At 43.7% G+C, this 16,091-nt stretch overlaps 1 protein-coding gene across 1 annotated transcript in view; it reads right to left on the bottom strand.

The window, feature by feature from the left end:
* PHLPP2 (PH domain and leucine rich repeat protein phosphatase 2) overlaps positions 1-15,387 on the bottom strand; it is a 30,223-nt gene extending 14,836 nt beyond the window's left edge. Inside the window, exons 1-5 of the mRNA XM_044269575.1 lie at positions 15,255-15,387; positions 7,865-8,109; positions 4,561-4,694; positions 3,458-3,648; positions 2,676-2,801 (exon numbers count right to left, since the gene is read on the bottom strand). Coding sequence (XP_044125510.1) covers positions 2,676-2,801; positions 3,458-3,648; positions 4,561-4,694; positions 7,865-8,109; positions 15,255-15,362 — 804 coding nt within the window. The 5' untranslated portion in view covers positions 15,363-15,387. The remainder of the gene's footprint in view (positions 1-2,675; positions 2,802-3,457; positions 3,649-4,560; positions 4,695-7,864; positions 8,110-15,254) is intronic.
* Positions 15,388-16,091: the final 704 nt, after the last annotated feature.

A 16,091-nucleotide genomic window follows, 5' to 3' on the forward strand; every position in this document is an offset into this window, starting at 1 on the left:
GGCTTTGAACTTGCAATATGAGCCTCCGTGTCTTGCTGTAAAACTTAATGATTTTCCTATTCCATGACGTAAAGTCATAGTTTTATTAAAGACACGGAGGCGAGTATTGCCCACCCTGTTCCCGCCCTTGGGTCTCCTCACGGTTTTTTATTGCAGTGGATTTTTTCCTTGTTTTTCTGATGATGGTCGTTTTTTGTTAATATTGTTATTGTTATGGTTGTACCTTTTAGTGTTACTGTTATCAGATCTTTTATGCTCTTATTATTTATATTATTATTATAATGCTTATTATTATTATCGTATATTGTTGATCTGTTATTTTATCCCTGTCATGTATGTTTGAGTACTGGGATTTCCGGATGTGACAGGTCTTGACGTGTATGTTTCACCTGGGCCTATGGTCTGTTCTCTTTTTCAGGTTGAAGGTCGATTCGGAATTCGGTGCCGTTTTTCTGGCTGAGTTGCCACGGTGTCTATGGTTCTACGTCGTTCTGAGTTTACAGAAGTTAGCCAGGGTGGCTCGATTTTGCGGTTTGGTGGACCTGAATGGTGGTCGTTCCTCGGGTCCAGTTCCGGTTCCAGTTTCAGTTACGGTGTTATGGATGGTGTCGGATACAAAGAAAGAGGAGGATTCTGAAGAGGAGCCGATTGATATAGGATCTGAGAGGGGAGGATCCTTTGTTGTTATGATTATGTAAATTTCTTCTTTGCTGCTATTGGTGGAAAGTAAAGAAGGAGATAGCAATACTCGCCTCCGTGTCTTTAATAAAACTATGACTTTACGTCATGGAATAGGAAAATCATTAAGTTACATCCTGTATTATACTCCAGAGCTGCACTCACTATTCTGCTGGTGCAGTTACTGTGTACATACATTACTTATCCTGTACTGATCCTGAGTTACATCCTGTATTATACTCCAGAGCTGCACTCACTATTCTGCTGGTGCAGTCACTGTGTACATACATTACTTATCCTGAGTTACATCCTGTATTATACTCCAGAGCTGCACTCACTATTCTGCTGGTGCAGTCACTGTACATACATTACTTATCCTGCACTGATCCTGAGTTACATCCTGTATTATACCCCAGAGCTGCACTCACTATTCTGCTGGTGGAGTCACTGTGTACATACATTACTTATCCTGTACTGATCCTGAGTTACATCCTGCATTATACTCCAGAGCTGCACTCACTATTCTGCCGGTACAGTCACTGTGTACATACATTACTTATCCTGCACTGATCCTGAGTTACATCCTGTATTATACCCCAGAGCTGCACTCACTATTCTGCTGGTGGAGTCACTGTGTACATACATTACTTATCCTGTACTGATCCTGAGTTACATCCTGTATTATACTCCAGAGCTGCACTCACTATTCTGCTGGTGCAGTTACTGTGTACATACATTACTTATCCTGTACTGATCCTGAGTTACATCCTGTATTATACTCCAGAGCTGCACTCACTATTCTGCTGGTGCAGTCACTGTGTACATACATTACTTATCCTGTACTGATCCTGAGTTACATCCTGTATTATACTCCAGAGCTGCACTCACTATTCTGCTGGTGCAGTCACTGTGTACATACATTACTTATCCTGTACTGATCCTGAGTTACATCCTGTATTATACTCCAGAGCTGCACTCACTATTCTGCTGGTGCAGTCACTGTGTACATACATTACTTATCCTGTACTGATCCTGAGTTACATCCTGTATTATACTCCAGAGCTGCACTCACTATTCTGCTGGTGCAGTCACTGTGTACATACATTACTTATCCTGCACTGATCCTGAGTTACATCCTGTATTATACTCCAGAGCTGCACTCACTATTCTGCTGGTGCAGTTACTGTGTACATACATTACTTATCCTGTACTGATCCTGAGTTACATCCTGTATTATACTCCAGAGCTGCACTCACTATTCTGCTGGTGCAGTCACTGTGTACATACATTACTTATCCTGTACTGATCCTGAGTTACATCCTGTATTATACTCCAGAGCTGCACTCACTATTCTGCTGGTGCAGTCACTGTGTACATACATTACTTATCCTGTACTGATCCTGAGTTACAACCTGTATTATACTCCAGAGCTGCAATCTCTTTTCTGAAAGGCCACAAGCTTGTTATCAGACACACTCTTGGCTGGGCTTCTGTAATGCAGTGAAACAGTTTGCTTTTCCTGTATGAAATACATGTGCTCTAGAACATGGTTGTTGCAGATTGTGGGCAGCACGGTGGCTCAGTTAGCACTGGGGTCCTGGGTTTGATCATCTGCATGGAGTTTGTATGTTCTCCCCATGTTTCCGTTGGTTTCCTCCCACACTCCAAAGACAGACTGATAGGGAACTTAGATTGTGAGCCCCATTGGAGACAGCCCGGTGCTAATGTCTGTAAAGCGCTGCAGAAGATGTTAATATTGTGAATGCAGCTCTGGAGTATTGAACAGTGTGGATCAGTACAAGATAAATAATCCACTGGAATAACAAAAGTTGCTGAATGTTTTTATGTAGATTAATTCTATATGTACACTGTGTCTATGGGTGTACATACACCTTAAAGCTTTGTACACACCATGCAGTTTTGAAAAAATAAAATAAAAAACTGCACAGTATGAACAAGGCCTACCCCTGGTGTGGACAGGCTCATTATCTGCTTACTTTGGTTGCCTGGCGGAGCCATCTCTGATATTCTGCTGCAGAATCAAAGCTGACGTGGTAGGTGGGCGCTTGTGCCTCAGAAGAACAGAAGGCCAGGCAGTGCGGCCTCCGCTTCACCTCCTCTATCTGAAGACGGAAGACAAAAATGTTAGCGGACAAAAGATCAGACTATAAGGTATACACAATATATGGACCATATAAGACTGGATGGTCTGCCCCTTGTCAAAATGGCATTCCCCCCCCCCCCCCCGGAATACAGCAGAGTAAACTGCTGCACTTTCTTTTAGTGTGGGAGAGGCTGAGATTTCCCGCTGTGCTAGAGGCCAAGAGAGCTGCAGTTTCATTATTTGGTCCCAAGAGAGATCCTCCGGATAGGAATTTCTTCTGCAGACCTCTGCACAATAGTCATATTGGGTAGTACTGATACCGCAGGTATGTACATTAGCCTATAATTACTTTTGTGGTCACAATTCAGCCCACCCAGTTTTTCCCTAATTTTTAAAAAGATTTCTGTACAGCACAGAACATTATACAAGGGATAGCTATGAGGAGGCCTGAAGGCACTGGTGAAATAAACGCACCCACTGAAACCTGCATCCATAAACCTCTATGCTAATGAGCTTGTGAAAACTGACCCTACATGTAACACGCATGTTTCCCTGTTCCATCACACATTTACTATCCCATCAGGACTGTGTACAGAGGTGACTGTCCCATAAAAGTGTGTCACCGGCTGGGCCGTAGCAGCATGAAGGAAGCCGCCACAATGCCACGGGCCTCACCTTGCCACCCACAAGGGGCAGAATGTGCATCTTCCCCGTCTGACAATCCTTCACGGACGACACAATTAGGCAGGTCCCGCACAGCACCACCATCCTCTCCGCCCACTTGTGAAGCTGGGTTTTGCCCTTGCGCACGTTATACACCCCCGACAGCAGAATCCGGTCCAGCTGCTCCAAAGAACTTGGCTTCTCTGAAAGATACAGAAAGTCTATGCTTACAGAACCCACAGCAATCATAGGGGGGGTGGGGTTTGAGACCATAACCCCTCTGACTCACAGGCTCATTATAATACTGCCATAGCAAAGAAATAGCGATACCGCCCTCTGGCCACTTCATCATATTGCCATATTACAACCTACTATACAGTAAAAAAAAAAAATCAAAAAAAAAATCTGAGCTTATTCAAGGTGTAGCCCCAGTAATCTGCGGGGGAACCAGGTAGCAAATGTTTAACTCCCCTGCAGCACCTCCGCAGGGGAAATGAAGTATTACATGGGTCATTGGGTTGTCAGTGTAAGGAACATGTGTTGGGTCCTCCAGAAAGATGTTCTTCATAGCCACTCTCTCTGCTCTACCTAATTGATGGAGGTTTCAAATGAGGGACTTCCGACAACCCCTTTAAATGCCTATGGATTAGATTCCCCCAAATGTGGTCCTACAGATTTCCAGGGACCCTATGGAGGGAGGAATGCTCCATTGGATGAGCTTTCCTGCCACATAGTTTGGGGGTCAAATTCTCAGCACAATGAAAAGTTCTCAGCAATAACGAACAGGAATTGGGATATAAATAAGTCTAGCAGATCCGAAAAGGTTTAACGCCCAGCTGAGCACCTCTGCCCCCTCATTTCAGCAATCGCTGGGGGTCTTACTACCTGGATCCCCCACTGATAAAAAAAAACCTCTGTCACCATGACACGTCAGAAGTTTTCTGAAACTAAAAATGCACTTTAAACTTTTATCCATTTTAAAAAAAAAAACATAAACCTGAAGTGCCGCATTGTTTCTCTGCTGCTGGTCACAGGGGCGGAACGGAGGCAGCATTCCGGAGTCCACAGCACGAGGACCCGCCACTCCTCCCCATGAATCCTAAACATCGACTTACCATTGTAAAACCGAATCATGCAGCTGAGATCGGAGTGGGCGGCCTCCTCCTGGATCCGAGCAGTGTCCCGAAACCCCAGATCGGACAAGTACTTGTAGATGATGTACAGGGGTCGTTCTTCAGGTTCTAACCTCCTGAAAAAAAAATAATAATAATAATGTACCGCCATGTATACAGTTCAGATCCTGGGTAAAGCCGTAAGCCATAGACGATGCACCTAAAGGCGTGTGGCTTATGTCCTTGTAGATTGTAATCATTCTAATGCTGCTCTAATAGAAATCCGTTGTAGGGTTTTAATGCCTGGTGAATATACCCACTAGTCAAACTGAACAAGTAAAGCTGCAGTGTAAAGCATAAGGAAAGGAGGTCCAGCTTCTTATACAGTCCAAAAGAGTTAGGCTAGGACTACACGGTCACAAAATGGGTACAACTACATTGCAACATTTTTTGTAATGTGTGCCGTCCGCATTTTATTGGCGGAGCCATTGATTTCACTGGGTCTGTGGTCCGCATTCTACGGACATATATATATATATATTCGTAGAACAGCCATACGGATGATCCATGAGCTTTCTGCACCCGCATGTCCGTTCTGCAAAAAGAACATCTTCTGAAATCAATGGGATGCAACAAGGACCGCAAGACGGATACGGTCGTGTGCATGAGGCCTTAGGGTAAGGTCACATGCAGCATATATGCTGCGCAATTACACTGCGGAAAGCTGCAGCATTTGCAGGAGATTTCAAAGGGGCATTCTCATCTTACACATTGATAGCATATTACTAGAATATGCCCCCTGATACCCACTCCTACCTCTGCATGCACTTCCACCCCTCCATTTACCCCTGTGAGACTCCCTGAAGTCATACAGTGGAGAGGTGGCGGTGCAGGCTTGGTGCGCTGCTCCATTCACCACTTTGGGACTAACAAAAAAAACTGCGCATGCTCGCTCGCTCAACTATTTTTGGAACCCATGAGGGTGGGCCGCACATACTCCCGTTCTGGAGATAGGAGTGGGCCCCAGAGGTGGAGCCCACATCTATCTGACACTGACGCCATAGCCTAGCGATACGCCATCAATGTCCCAGATGGGAATACCACTTTAAGGAATTTTATCGAGACGCAGCGTGTCAAATTATCCTTCGCATTTCCACCACGGATTTCTCCCTTTGCAAAGCATAAGTGAAATCCACGGCAAAATCTGTTTGAAATTCATACAGATTTTGCTGTTTCCCCCCCCCCACAGATAATAGGTCCCGTGTGGTCGTCCCCTGATTGATCATGGCTGAAGCGTGCTTACAACCAAGTCCCTTCTCTGTCCCCTCCCCCACCATTACACAACGGGCCTCTGTACACAATGCCAATCTAACGAATAAACATCTTTATCGAAGTGCCGCCTAATCTCAAGACAAACCGGCCAAGTCTTCCAATATTTGCAGTGGACAATGTTATCAGCCCCGGAGCGGAGCCAGGCATACCGGTTACTGCTAATAACCTGACCATGCACTGCAGGAGGCCTACCGCCACATCTTACTCTCGGGGAAAATCCTACTAGTGTCGTAGCGATGTCCCCTCACCTGCAATAGTCACACACTGTCCGCGAGCCTGGGAATCCTAGGTTACCACCCTGGCGGAAGACATAACAGTGGTCAAACTGGTTGTCACTAAGCAGAAAGTGTTTGCTTTCCCTGCAGCGCCTCCACAGGGGAAACGAAGTCCTCACTGAATTATATGGACTGTCAGTGTAAAGCATGTCCATAACAGGTCCTCCAGAGAGTGAGACTCTCTCTCTCCATTTCGGACAATCCCTACTATCGTGAGGATGGTCTAGAGCAGGCATCCTCAACCTGCGGCCCTCCAGCTGCTTGTAAAACTACAACTCCCACAATGCCCTGCTGTAGGCTGATACCTGTAGGCTGTTCGGGCATGCTGGGAGTTGTAGTTTTGCAACAGCTGGAGGGCCGCAGTTTGAGGATGCCTGATCTAGAGAATCACTAAAGAGTCCTCCAGCGATCAGCTGGAATATTTATAAGTGTTCAATTTCCCTGCAGCACCACCACAGGATAAATTAAGAATTACACCTGTTCCCAATCCAGCCAATGGGTAAGGGCTTGTTCACAGGAACGTAAGGGCTCCGTGCTGTGGACCGCAAATTGCGGGCCGCAATGCACGGGCACCAACCGTGGGGCAGCCGCATGCGGATCGCAGACCCATTCACTTGAATAGGGTCCGCGATCCGTCCGTTCCGCAAAAAGATAGAACAAGTTCTATCTTTTTACGGAACGGAACACCACAGAAGCACTCCGTAGTGCTTCCATTCCGTGCTTCCGTTCCGCACCGCATAATTCAAGTGAATGGGTCCGCATCCGTGATGCGGTATGCACACGGCTGGTGACCTGTGTATTACGGAACCGCCGTATGCAGCCTGCAGCACGGGCACGTAGTCTGGGAATCCTAGGTTACCACCCTGGTGGAAGACGTAACAGTGGTCAAACTGGTTATCACTAAGCAGAAAGTGTTTGCTTTCCCTGCAGCGCCTCCACAGGGGAAACTAAGAATTACAAAGTCCTCACTGAATTATATGGACTGTCAGTGTAAAGCATGTCCATAACAGGTCCTCCAAAGCAAGCCCTAATGCAGGAGAGAAGTCCCCCAAAGCTATTTTTGGAATTCCTATAGAAGGGTCCCATTCTGGAGATAGGAAGGGGTCCCAGAGGTGGGGCCCACACCTATTTCACATTGAAGGCATCAATGTCTGATGTGAGACAACCCCTTTAATAGAGGTGGGTTCTCCGTTCAGGATTCTCCTCTCTTGACCAGAGTGGAGATCGGTAACAAAGAGCATCCCTCTCTCTGGAGGACCTTGTGATGCTTCATTTATCCAATGTCCTGTGGTGACATTTCAGGGAAATTGAACACTCCCTTTAAGGATCCTGAAGAACGTATGGGGACAGTGCATGGTTCTTTAGACCCGCCTGCACGCTGCATCACTAGGAAGAGGTGCTCAACCAAGTTGGCAGCATTGGTGTTCACGAATGGAGGCACCAGATAAAGTAAGTAGTTGGGGTGAGCTCCACTATTCAGGGCTGGAACTTACCTGGTTATATTTGTTTCATCTGAATATTTCTCTCTAAAAGCAAGGACATAGTGGAAAGAGAGCAGCAGAAGTATGATGAGTCTACAGGGTACAGGTTGCTGTTTATGGCAGCCTGTATTTTGCCTGAGGAGCAGCAGACACATTGTAGGACCACCTTAGACTGACCATGCTCATGACCAGCACACCACTAGTGAACAGTCTTCTCACCTGACCAGGTCTCCATTGAGCTGTACATACAGGCTGTCCGTCCCTTCACTAAGCAGGATCTCAGAGGCCGTGGTGTCCACAGTGCAGAGGACCACGTGGAGATCACAAATGGAGGATGTGTGGTCTGTGCCATAGACGTAGATACATCCTCTGCTGGGGTCTTCTCTCAGCCATTCTTTCTCTCGTGATCCCAAACAGCATTTCTGACTCAGGCAATTTTTACTCCCGCTGCGTTTCATATTTCGCTGTAAAGAAAATGTAAAAATTTCCTCCGTCAAAGTGCATCCAGCAGCAGCGGCGGCGGCGGCCTACTGACCGTATCATCAATGTAACCCAGCTTCACAGACTAGTTTACTAATAACAGCTCCCTCTGCTGGCGGCACTTCACAGGACATATTTATTCACTATACCGCAGACTGCCTCTCGGTGCTACACAGGCTTGTTTTTTTTTTTTAAAACTCCTACTCGGGCACTGGGGTGAAAAAATATTGCAGATAAAATCTTAAAAAATTAGAGCTATAAAATGTCTTGTGAGATCTCTTTCCATTTTCAGATCCTCATCCTAGATACATACTTAAATTTAGGGAGCAGTATTATAGTGGTTATATTCTTGTACATAGGAGGCAGTATTATAGTAGTTATATTCTTGTACATAGGAGCAGTATTATAGTAGTTATATTCTTGTACATAGGAGCAGTATTATAGTAGTTATATTCTTGTACATAGGAGAAGTATTATGGTAGTTATATTCTTGTACATAGGAGCAGTATTATAGTAGTTATATTCTTGTACATAGGAGCAGTATTATAGTAGTTATATTCTTGTACATAGGAGAAGTATTATGGTAGTTATATTCTTGTACATAGGAGCAGTATTATAGTAGTTATATTCTTGTACATAGGAGACAGTATTATAGTAGTTATATTCTTGTACATAGGAGACAGTATTATAGTAGTTATATTCTTGTACATAGGAGCAGTATTATAGTAGTTATATTATTGTACATAGGAGCAGTATTATAGTAGTTATATTATTGTACATAGGAGGCAGTATTATAGTAGTTATATTCTTGTACATAGGAGACAGTATTATAATAGTTATATTCTTGTACATAGGAGCAGTATTATAGTAGTTATATTCTTGTACATAGGAGCAGTATTATAGTAGTTATATTCTTGTACATAGGAGGCAGTATTATGGTAGTTATACTCTTGTACATAGGAGCAGTATTACAGTAATTATATTCTTGTACATAGGAGGCAGTATTATAGTAAATATATTCTTGTACATAGGAGGCAGTATTATAGTAGTTATATTCTTGTACATAGGAGCAGTATTATAGTAATTATATTCTTGTACATAGGAGGCAGTACTATAGTAGTTATATTCTTGTACATAGGAGCAGTATTATAGTAATTATATTCTTGTACATAGGAGGCAGTATTATAGTAGTTATATTCTTGTACATAGGGGCAGTATTATAGTAGTTATATTCTTGTACATAGGAGGCAGTATTATAGTAGTTATATTCTTGTACATAGAAAATGTTTTTGCACACTGTCTAACAGGATTATTTCTTGCAGATTTCCTATGAGTAGACACTGTCCATTTCCTGCCAGCCACTAGCTCCTGACCCATACTTAGAATAAATGTTGGTCAATTTTGCTGATAGATGTTCATTATTGATGCAGAAGCAATTTTGGTAATAGCAGTGCAGAATATGTACTGAAATAAAAGAACGCGCTATAGCTTTATAAAAATAATAAAAAATATGCATAAGGGATTAATGAGAAAATGTATAATATAAAAGGATGAAAAGAGCGGCTTCAGTGGATAAAATGCATGTCCGTAGGGAAAATTACACTGTGTACAGTTACAAATAACACATGAAGTTACATATCTGCTGCACAGGAAAATAAAAAGACAGTAAGATACAATAAATGACACCTATATATAGGACAATATAGAAATGGAGGTCTATAGAAGGGGAGATACCTGTATACAGGGACCAAATATATATAACTTATACATCTACATATACACAATATAGACAGTGAGGTCTATAGGGGACACCTGTATACATGACCATATACATGATATAGACAGGGAGGTATATAGGGGACACCAGTATACAGGACCATATACATGATATAGACAGGGAGGTCTATAGGAGACACCTGTATACATGACCATATACATGATATAGACAGGGAGGTATATAGGGGACACCAGTATACAGGACCATATACATGATATAGACAGGGAGGTGTATAGGGGACACCTGTATACAGGACCGTATACATGATATAGACAGGGAGGTGTATAGAGGACATCTGTATACAGGACCATATATACGATATAGTGAGGTATATAGGAGACACTATACAGACCATATACATGATATAGACAGGGAGGTGTATAGGAGACACCTGTATACAGGACCATATGCATGATATAGACAGGGAGGTATATAGGAGACACCTGTATACAGGACCATATACACAATATAGACAGTGAGGTATATAGGAGACACCTGTATACAGGGACCATATACATGATAGACAAAGAGGTATATAGGGGACATCTGTATACAGGACAATATATACGATCTAGACATGGAAATATATAGGGTACATCTGTATAGAGGACCATATACATGATATAGACAGGGAGGTCAATAAAAGACACCTGTATACAGGAACAGATACATGATATAGACAGGGAGATATATAGGGGACACCTGTATACGGGACCATATACACGACAGACAGAGGTCTATAGGAGACACCTGTATACAGACCATATACATGATATAGAGAGTGAGGTCTATAGGAGACACCTGTATACAGACCATATACATGATATAGACAGGGAGGTCTATAGGGGACACCTGTATACAGGACCATATACATGATATAGACAGGGAGGTGTATAGGAGACACCTGTATACAGGACCATATACACGACATAGACTGAGGTCTATAGGAGACACCTGTATACAGGACCATATACATGATATAGACAGTGAGGTATATAGGAGACACCTGTATACAGGACCATATACATGATATAGACAGTGAGGTATATAGGAGACACCTGTATACAGGACCATATACATGATATAGACAGTGAGGTATATAGGAGACACCTGTATACAGGACCATATACATGATATAGACAGGGAGGTCTATAGGGGACACCTGTATACAGGACCATATACATGATATAGACAGGGAGGTCTATAGGAGACACCTGTATACAGGACCATATACATGATATAGACAGTGAGGTATATAGGGGACACCTGTATACAGGACCATATACATGATATAGACAGGGAGGTGTGTATGGGACACCTGTATACAGACCATATACATGATAGACAGGGAGGTGTATAGAGGACACCTGTATACAGGACCATATACATGATATAGACATGGAGGTCTATAGGAGACACCTGTATACAGACCATATACATGATATAGACAGGGAGGTCTATAGGGGACACCTGTATACAGGACCATATACATGATATAGACAGGGAGGTATATAGGAGACACCGGTATACAGACCATATACATGATATAGACAGGGAGGTGTATAGGGGACACCTGTATACAGGACCATATACATGATATAGACAGGGAGGTGTATAGGAGACACCTGTATACAGGACCATATACATGATAGACAGGGAGGTGTATAGGGGACACCGGTATACAGACCATATACATGATATAGACAGGGAGGTGTATAGAGGACACCTGTATACAGGACCATATACATGATATAGACATGGAGGTCTATAGGAGACACCTGTATACAGACCATATACATGATATAGACAGGGAGGTGTATAGGAGACACCTGTATACAGACCATATACATGATATACAGGGAGGTGTATAGGGGACACCTGTATACAGACCATATACATTATATAGAAAGGGAGGTGTATAGGAGACACTTGTATACAGACCATATACATGATATAGACAGGGAAGTGTATAGGGGACACCTGTATACAGACCATATACATGATATACAGGGAGGTGTATAGGAGACACCTGTATACAGACCATATACATGATATAGACAGTGAGGTATATAGGAGACACCTGTATACAGACCATATACATGATATAGACAGGGAGGGAGGTGTATAGGGGACACCTGTATACAGACCATATACATGATATAGACAGGGAGGTCTATAGGAGACACTATATAGACCATATACATGATATAGACAGGGAGGTATATAGGAGACACCTGTATACAGGACCATATACATGATATAGACAGGGAGGTGTATAGGAGACACCTGTATACAGGACCATATACATGATATAGACAGGGAGGTGTATAGGAGACACCTGTATACAGACCATATACATTATATAAACAGGGAGGTGTATAGGGGACACCTGTATACAGGACCATATACATGATATAGACAGTGAAGTATATAGGGGACACCTGTATACAGACCATATACATGATATAGACAGGGAGGTGTATAGGGGACACCTGTATACAGACCATATACATTATATAGAAAGGGAGGTGTATAGGAGACACCTGTATACAGACCATATACATGATATACAGGGAGGTGTATAGGAGACACCTGTATACAGACCATATACATGATACAGACAGGGAGGTATATAGGGGACACCTGTATACAGACCATATACATGATATAGACAGGGAGGTGTATAGGGGACACCTGTATACAGACAATATACATGATATAGACAGGGAGGTGTATAGGGGACACCTGTATACAGACAATATACATGATATAGACAGGGAGGTCTATAGGGGACACCTGTATACAGGACCACATACATGATATAGACAGGGAGGTCTATAGGAGACACCTGTATACAGGACCATATACATGATATAGACAGGGAGGTGTGTATGGGACACCTGTATACAGACCATATACATGATATAGACAGGGAGGTATATAGGAGACACCGGTATACAGACCATATACATGATATAGACAGGGAGGTGTATAGGGGACACCTGTATACAGACCATATACATGATATAGACAGGGAGGTGTATAGGAGACACCTGTATACAGGACAATATACATGATATAGACAGGGAGGTGTATAGGAGACACCTGTATACAGGACAATATACATGATATAGACAGTGAGGTATATAGGAGACACCTGTATACAGACCATATACATGATAGACAGGGAGGTGTATAGGGGACACCTGTATACAGACCATATACATGATATAGACAGGGAGGTGTATAGGAGACACCTGTATACAGACCATATACATGATATAGACAGGGAGGTATATAGGGGACACCTGTATACAGACCATATACATGATATAGACAGGGAGGTGTATAGGGGACACCTGTATACAGACAATATACATGATATAGACAGGGAGGTGTATAGGGGACACCTGTATACAGACCATATACATGATAGACAGGGAGGTGTATAGGAGACACCTGTATACAGACCATATACATGATATAGACAGGGAGGTGTATAGGGGACACCTGTATACAGACCATATACATGATATACAGGGAGGTGTATAGGGGACACCTGTATACAGGACCATATACATGATATAGACAGGGAGGTATATAGGAGACACCTGTATACAGGACCATATACATGATAGACAGGGAGGTATATAGGAGACACCTGTATACAGGACCATATACATGATATAGACAGGGAGGTGTATAGGAGACACCTGTATACAGACCATATACATTATATAAACAGGGAGGTGTATAGGGGACACCTGTATACAGGACCATATACATGATATAGACAGTGAAGTATATAGGGGACACCTGTATACAGACCATATACATGATAGACAGGGAGGTGTATAGGGGACACCTGTATACAGACCATATACATGATATAGACAGGGAGGTGTATAGGGGACACCTGTATACAGACCATATACATGATATAGACAGGGAGGTGTATAGGGGACACCTGTATACAGACCATATACATGATATAGACAGGGAGGTGTATAGAGGACACCTGTATACAGGACCATATACATGATATAGACATGGAGGTCTATAGGAGACACCTGTATACAGACCATATACATGATATAGACAGGGAGGTATATAGGAGACACCTGTATACAGACAATATACATGATATAGACAGGGAGGTATATAGGAGACACCTGTATACAGACCATATACATGATATAGACAGGGAGGTGTATAGGAGACACCTGTATACAGGACCATATACATGATATAGACAGGGAGGTATATAGGAGACACCTGTATACAGGACCATATACATGATATAGACAGGGAGGTGTATAGGAGACACCTGTATACAGACCATATACATGATATAGACAGGGAAGTGTTTAGGGGACACCTGTATACAGGACCATATACATGATATAGACAGGGAGGTGTATAGGGGACACCGGTATACAGACCATATACATGATATAGACAGGGAGGTGTATAGAGGACACCTGTATACAGGACCATATACATGATATAGACATGGAGGTCTATAGGAGACACCTGTATACAGACCATATACATGATATAGACAGGGAGGTGTATAGGAGACACCTGTATACAGACCATATACATGATATACAGGGAGGTGTATAGGGGACACCTGTATACAGACCATATACATTATATAGAAAGGGAGGTGTATAGGAGACACCTGTATACAGACCATATACATGATATACAGGGAGGTGTATAGGAGACACCTGTATACAGACCATATACATGATATAGACAGGGAGGTGTATAGGGGACACCTGTATACAGACCATATACATGATATACACAGGGAGGTGTATAGGGGACACCTGTATACAGGACCATATACATGATATACAGGGAGGTGTATAGGGGACACCTGTATACAGGACCATATACATGATATAGACATGGAGGTCTATAGGAGACACCTGTATACAGGACCATATACATGATATAGACAGGGAGGTGTATAGGGGACACCTGTATACAGACCATATACATGATATAGACAGGGAGGTGTATAGAGGACACCTGTATACAGACCATATACATGATATAGACAGGGAGGTATATAGGAGACACCTGTATACAGACCATATACATGATATAGACAGGGAGGTGTATAGGGGACACCTGTATACAGGACCATATACATGATATACAGGGAGGTGTTCTGTACAGGTGGACAGCACCGAACAAGTTCCTGCCGAGCACACTACCCCTCTGCACAGGACAGGTGACAGCTGTGTACCGGCAGGGGGCGCTGGCCAGAATCTGTCAGCACAGCGCTGCTCTCCATCACACGCTTCATGCAGCCAGTCACCTCCAATGACAGACGCCCACCTTAAGCACTCGAACCGCTGCTCCCCGTGCAGCGGTATTGGGCCGGTTCGGTTCAGGCCCTCCCTCCCCGTTGGGTCCCACGACCGGACCCGGTCTCTGGCCGTCCATTTCCACGGCTTGCAGAACGACTGACAGCCAGCAGACGTCCAGCCAATCCCGGGAGTCTCCGCCCACTAGTCGAGGGACAGTAAGATCCGCTCAGCCAATCAAGCAGAGACTGACACTTGTGCTGCTAATCCAATAAAATGGCCCCGCCTACTTTGCGTACAGTGATATTCAGCAAATTAAGCCGCCCCCCCCTCCCCAGCTGCCATCTTAACTGCTGGCACGTCAGCTGCTGCCCGTTACCTTGCCCTTCTCGTGACGCATGAGGCGCGACGAGTGAGCGGTGTAAGGTTAGGCCAGGGCAGCTGGCCGTTACAATCAGCTGGTTAATGATTATACCCATAGTACAACTGGATCCTGGAAAGGGCTGATCATTAACCCTTACAGCACTTACAGATACATGGAGCTGCCCTTTAAGATTGGACATTGGGGTGCAGGAGAGGGCTTATATCAGTCTACAAAAGGGCTGAGCAACCTCCAGCATGCATACTTGCTGTTATTCCCAGAACTCCCATAGAAATGAATGGAGCATGCTGGGAATTGTAGTTTCGCAACAGCTGGCGAGCCAAAGGTTGCTGACCTCGGCTCTGGGTAAATTGCAAGGGATCGGTGAAGCCAAAAAGTAATTTCTAATGAATTTTGATCAGATATGCCATAAATGACCACCCTCAGTTACCCCAAACTCCTCGCACACTCAGAGGTGTGAAAATAGCCCACTGCCCCCCCCCCCCC

Source organism: Bufo gargarizans, chromosome 10, assembly GCF_014858855.1.
Source record: "Bufo gargarizans isolate SCDJY-AF-19 chromosome 10, ASM1485885v1, whole genome shotgun sequence".
NCBI classification, from domain to species: Eukaryota; Metazoa; Chordata; class Amphibia; order Anura; family Bufonidae; genus Bufo; species Bufo gargarizans.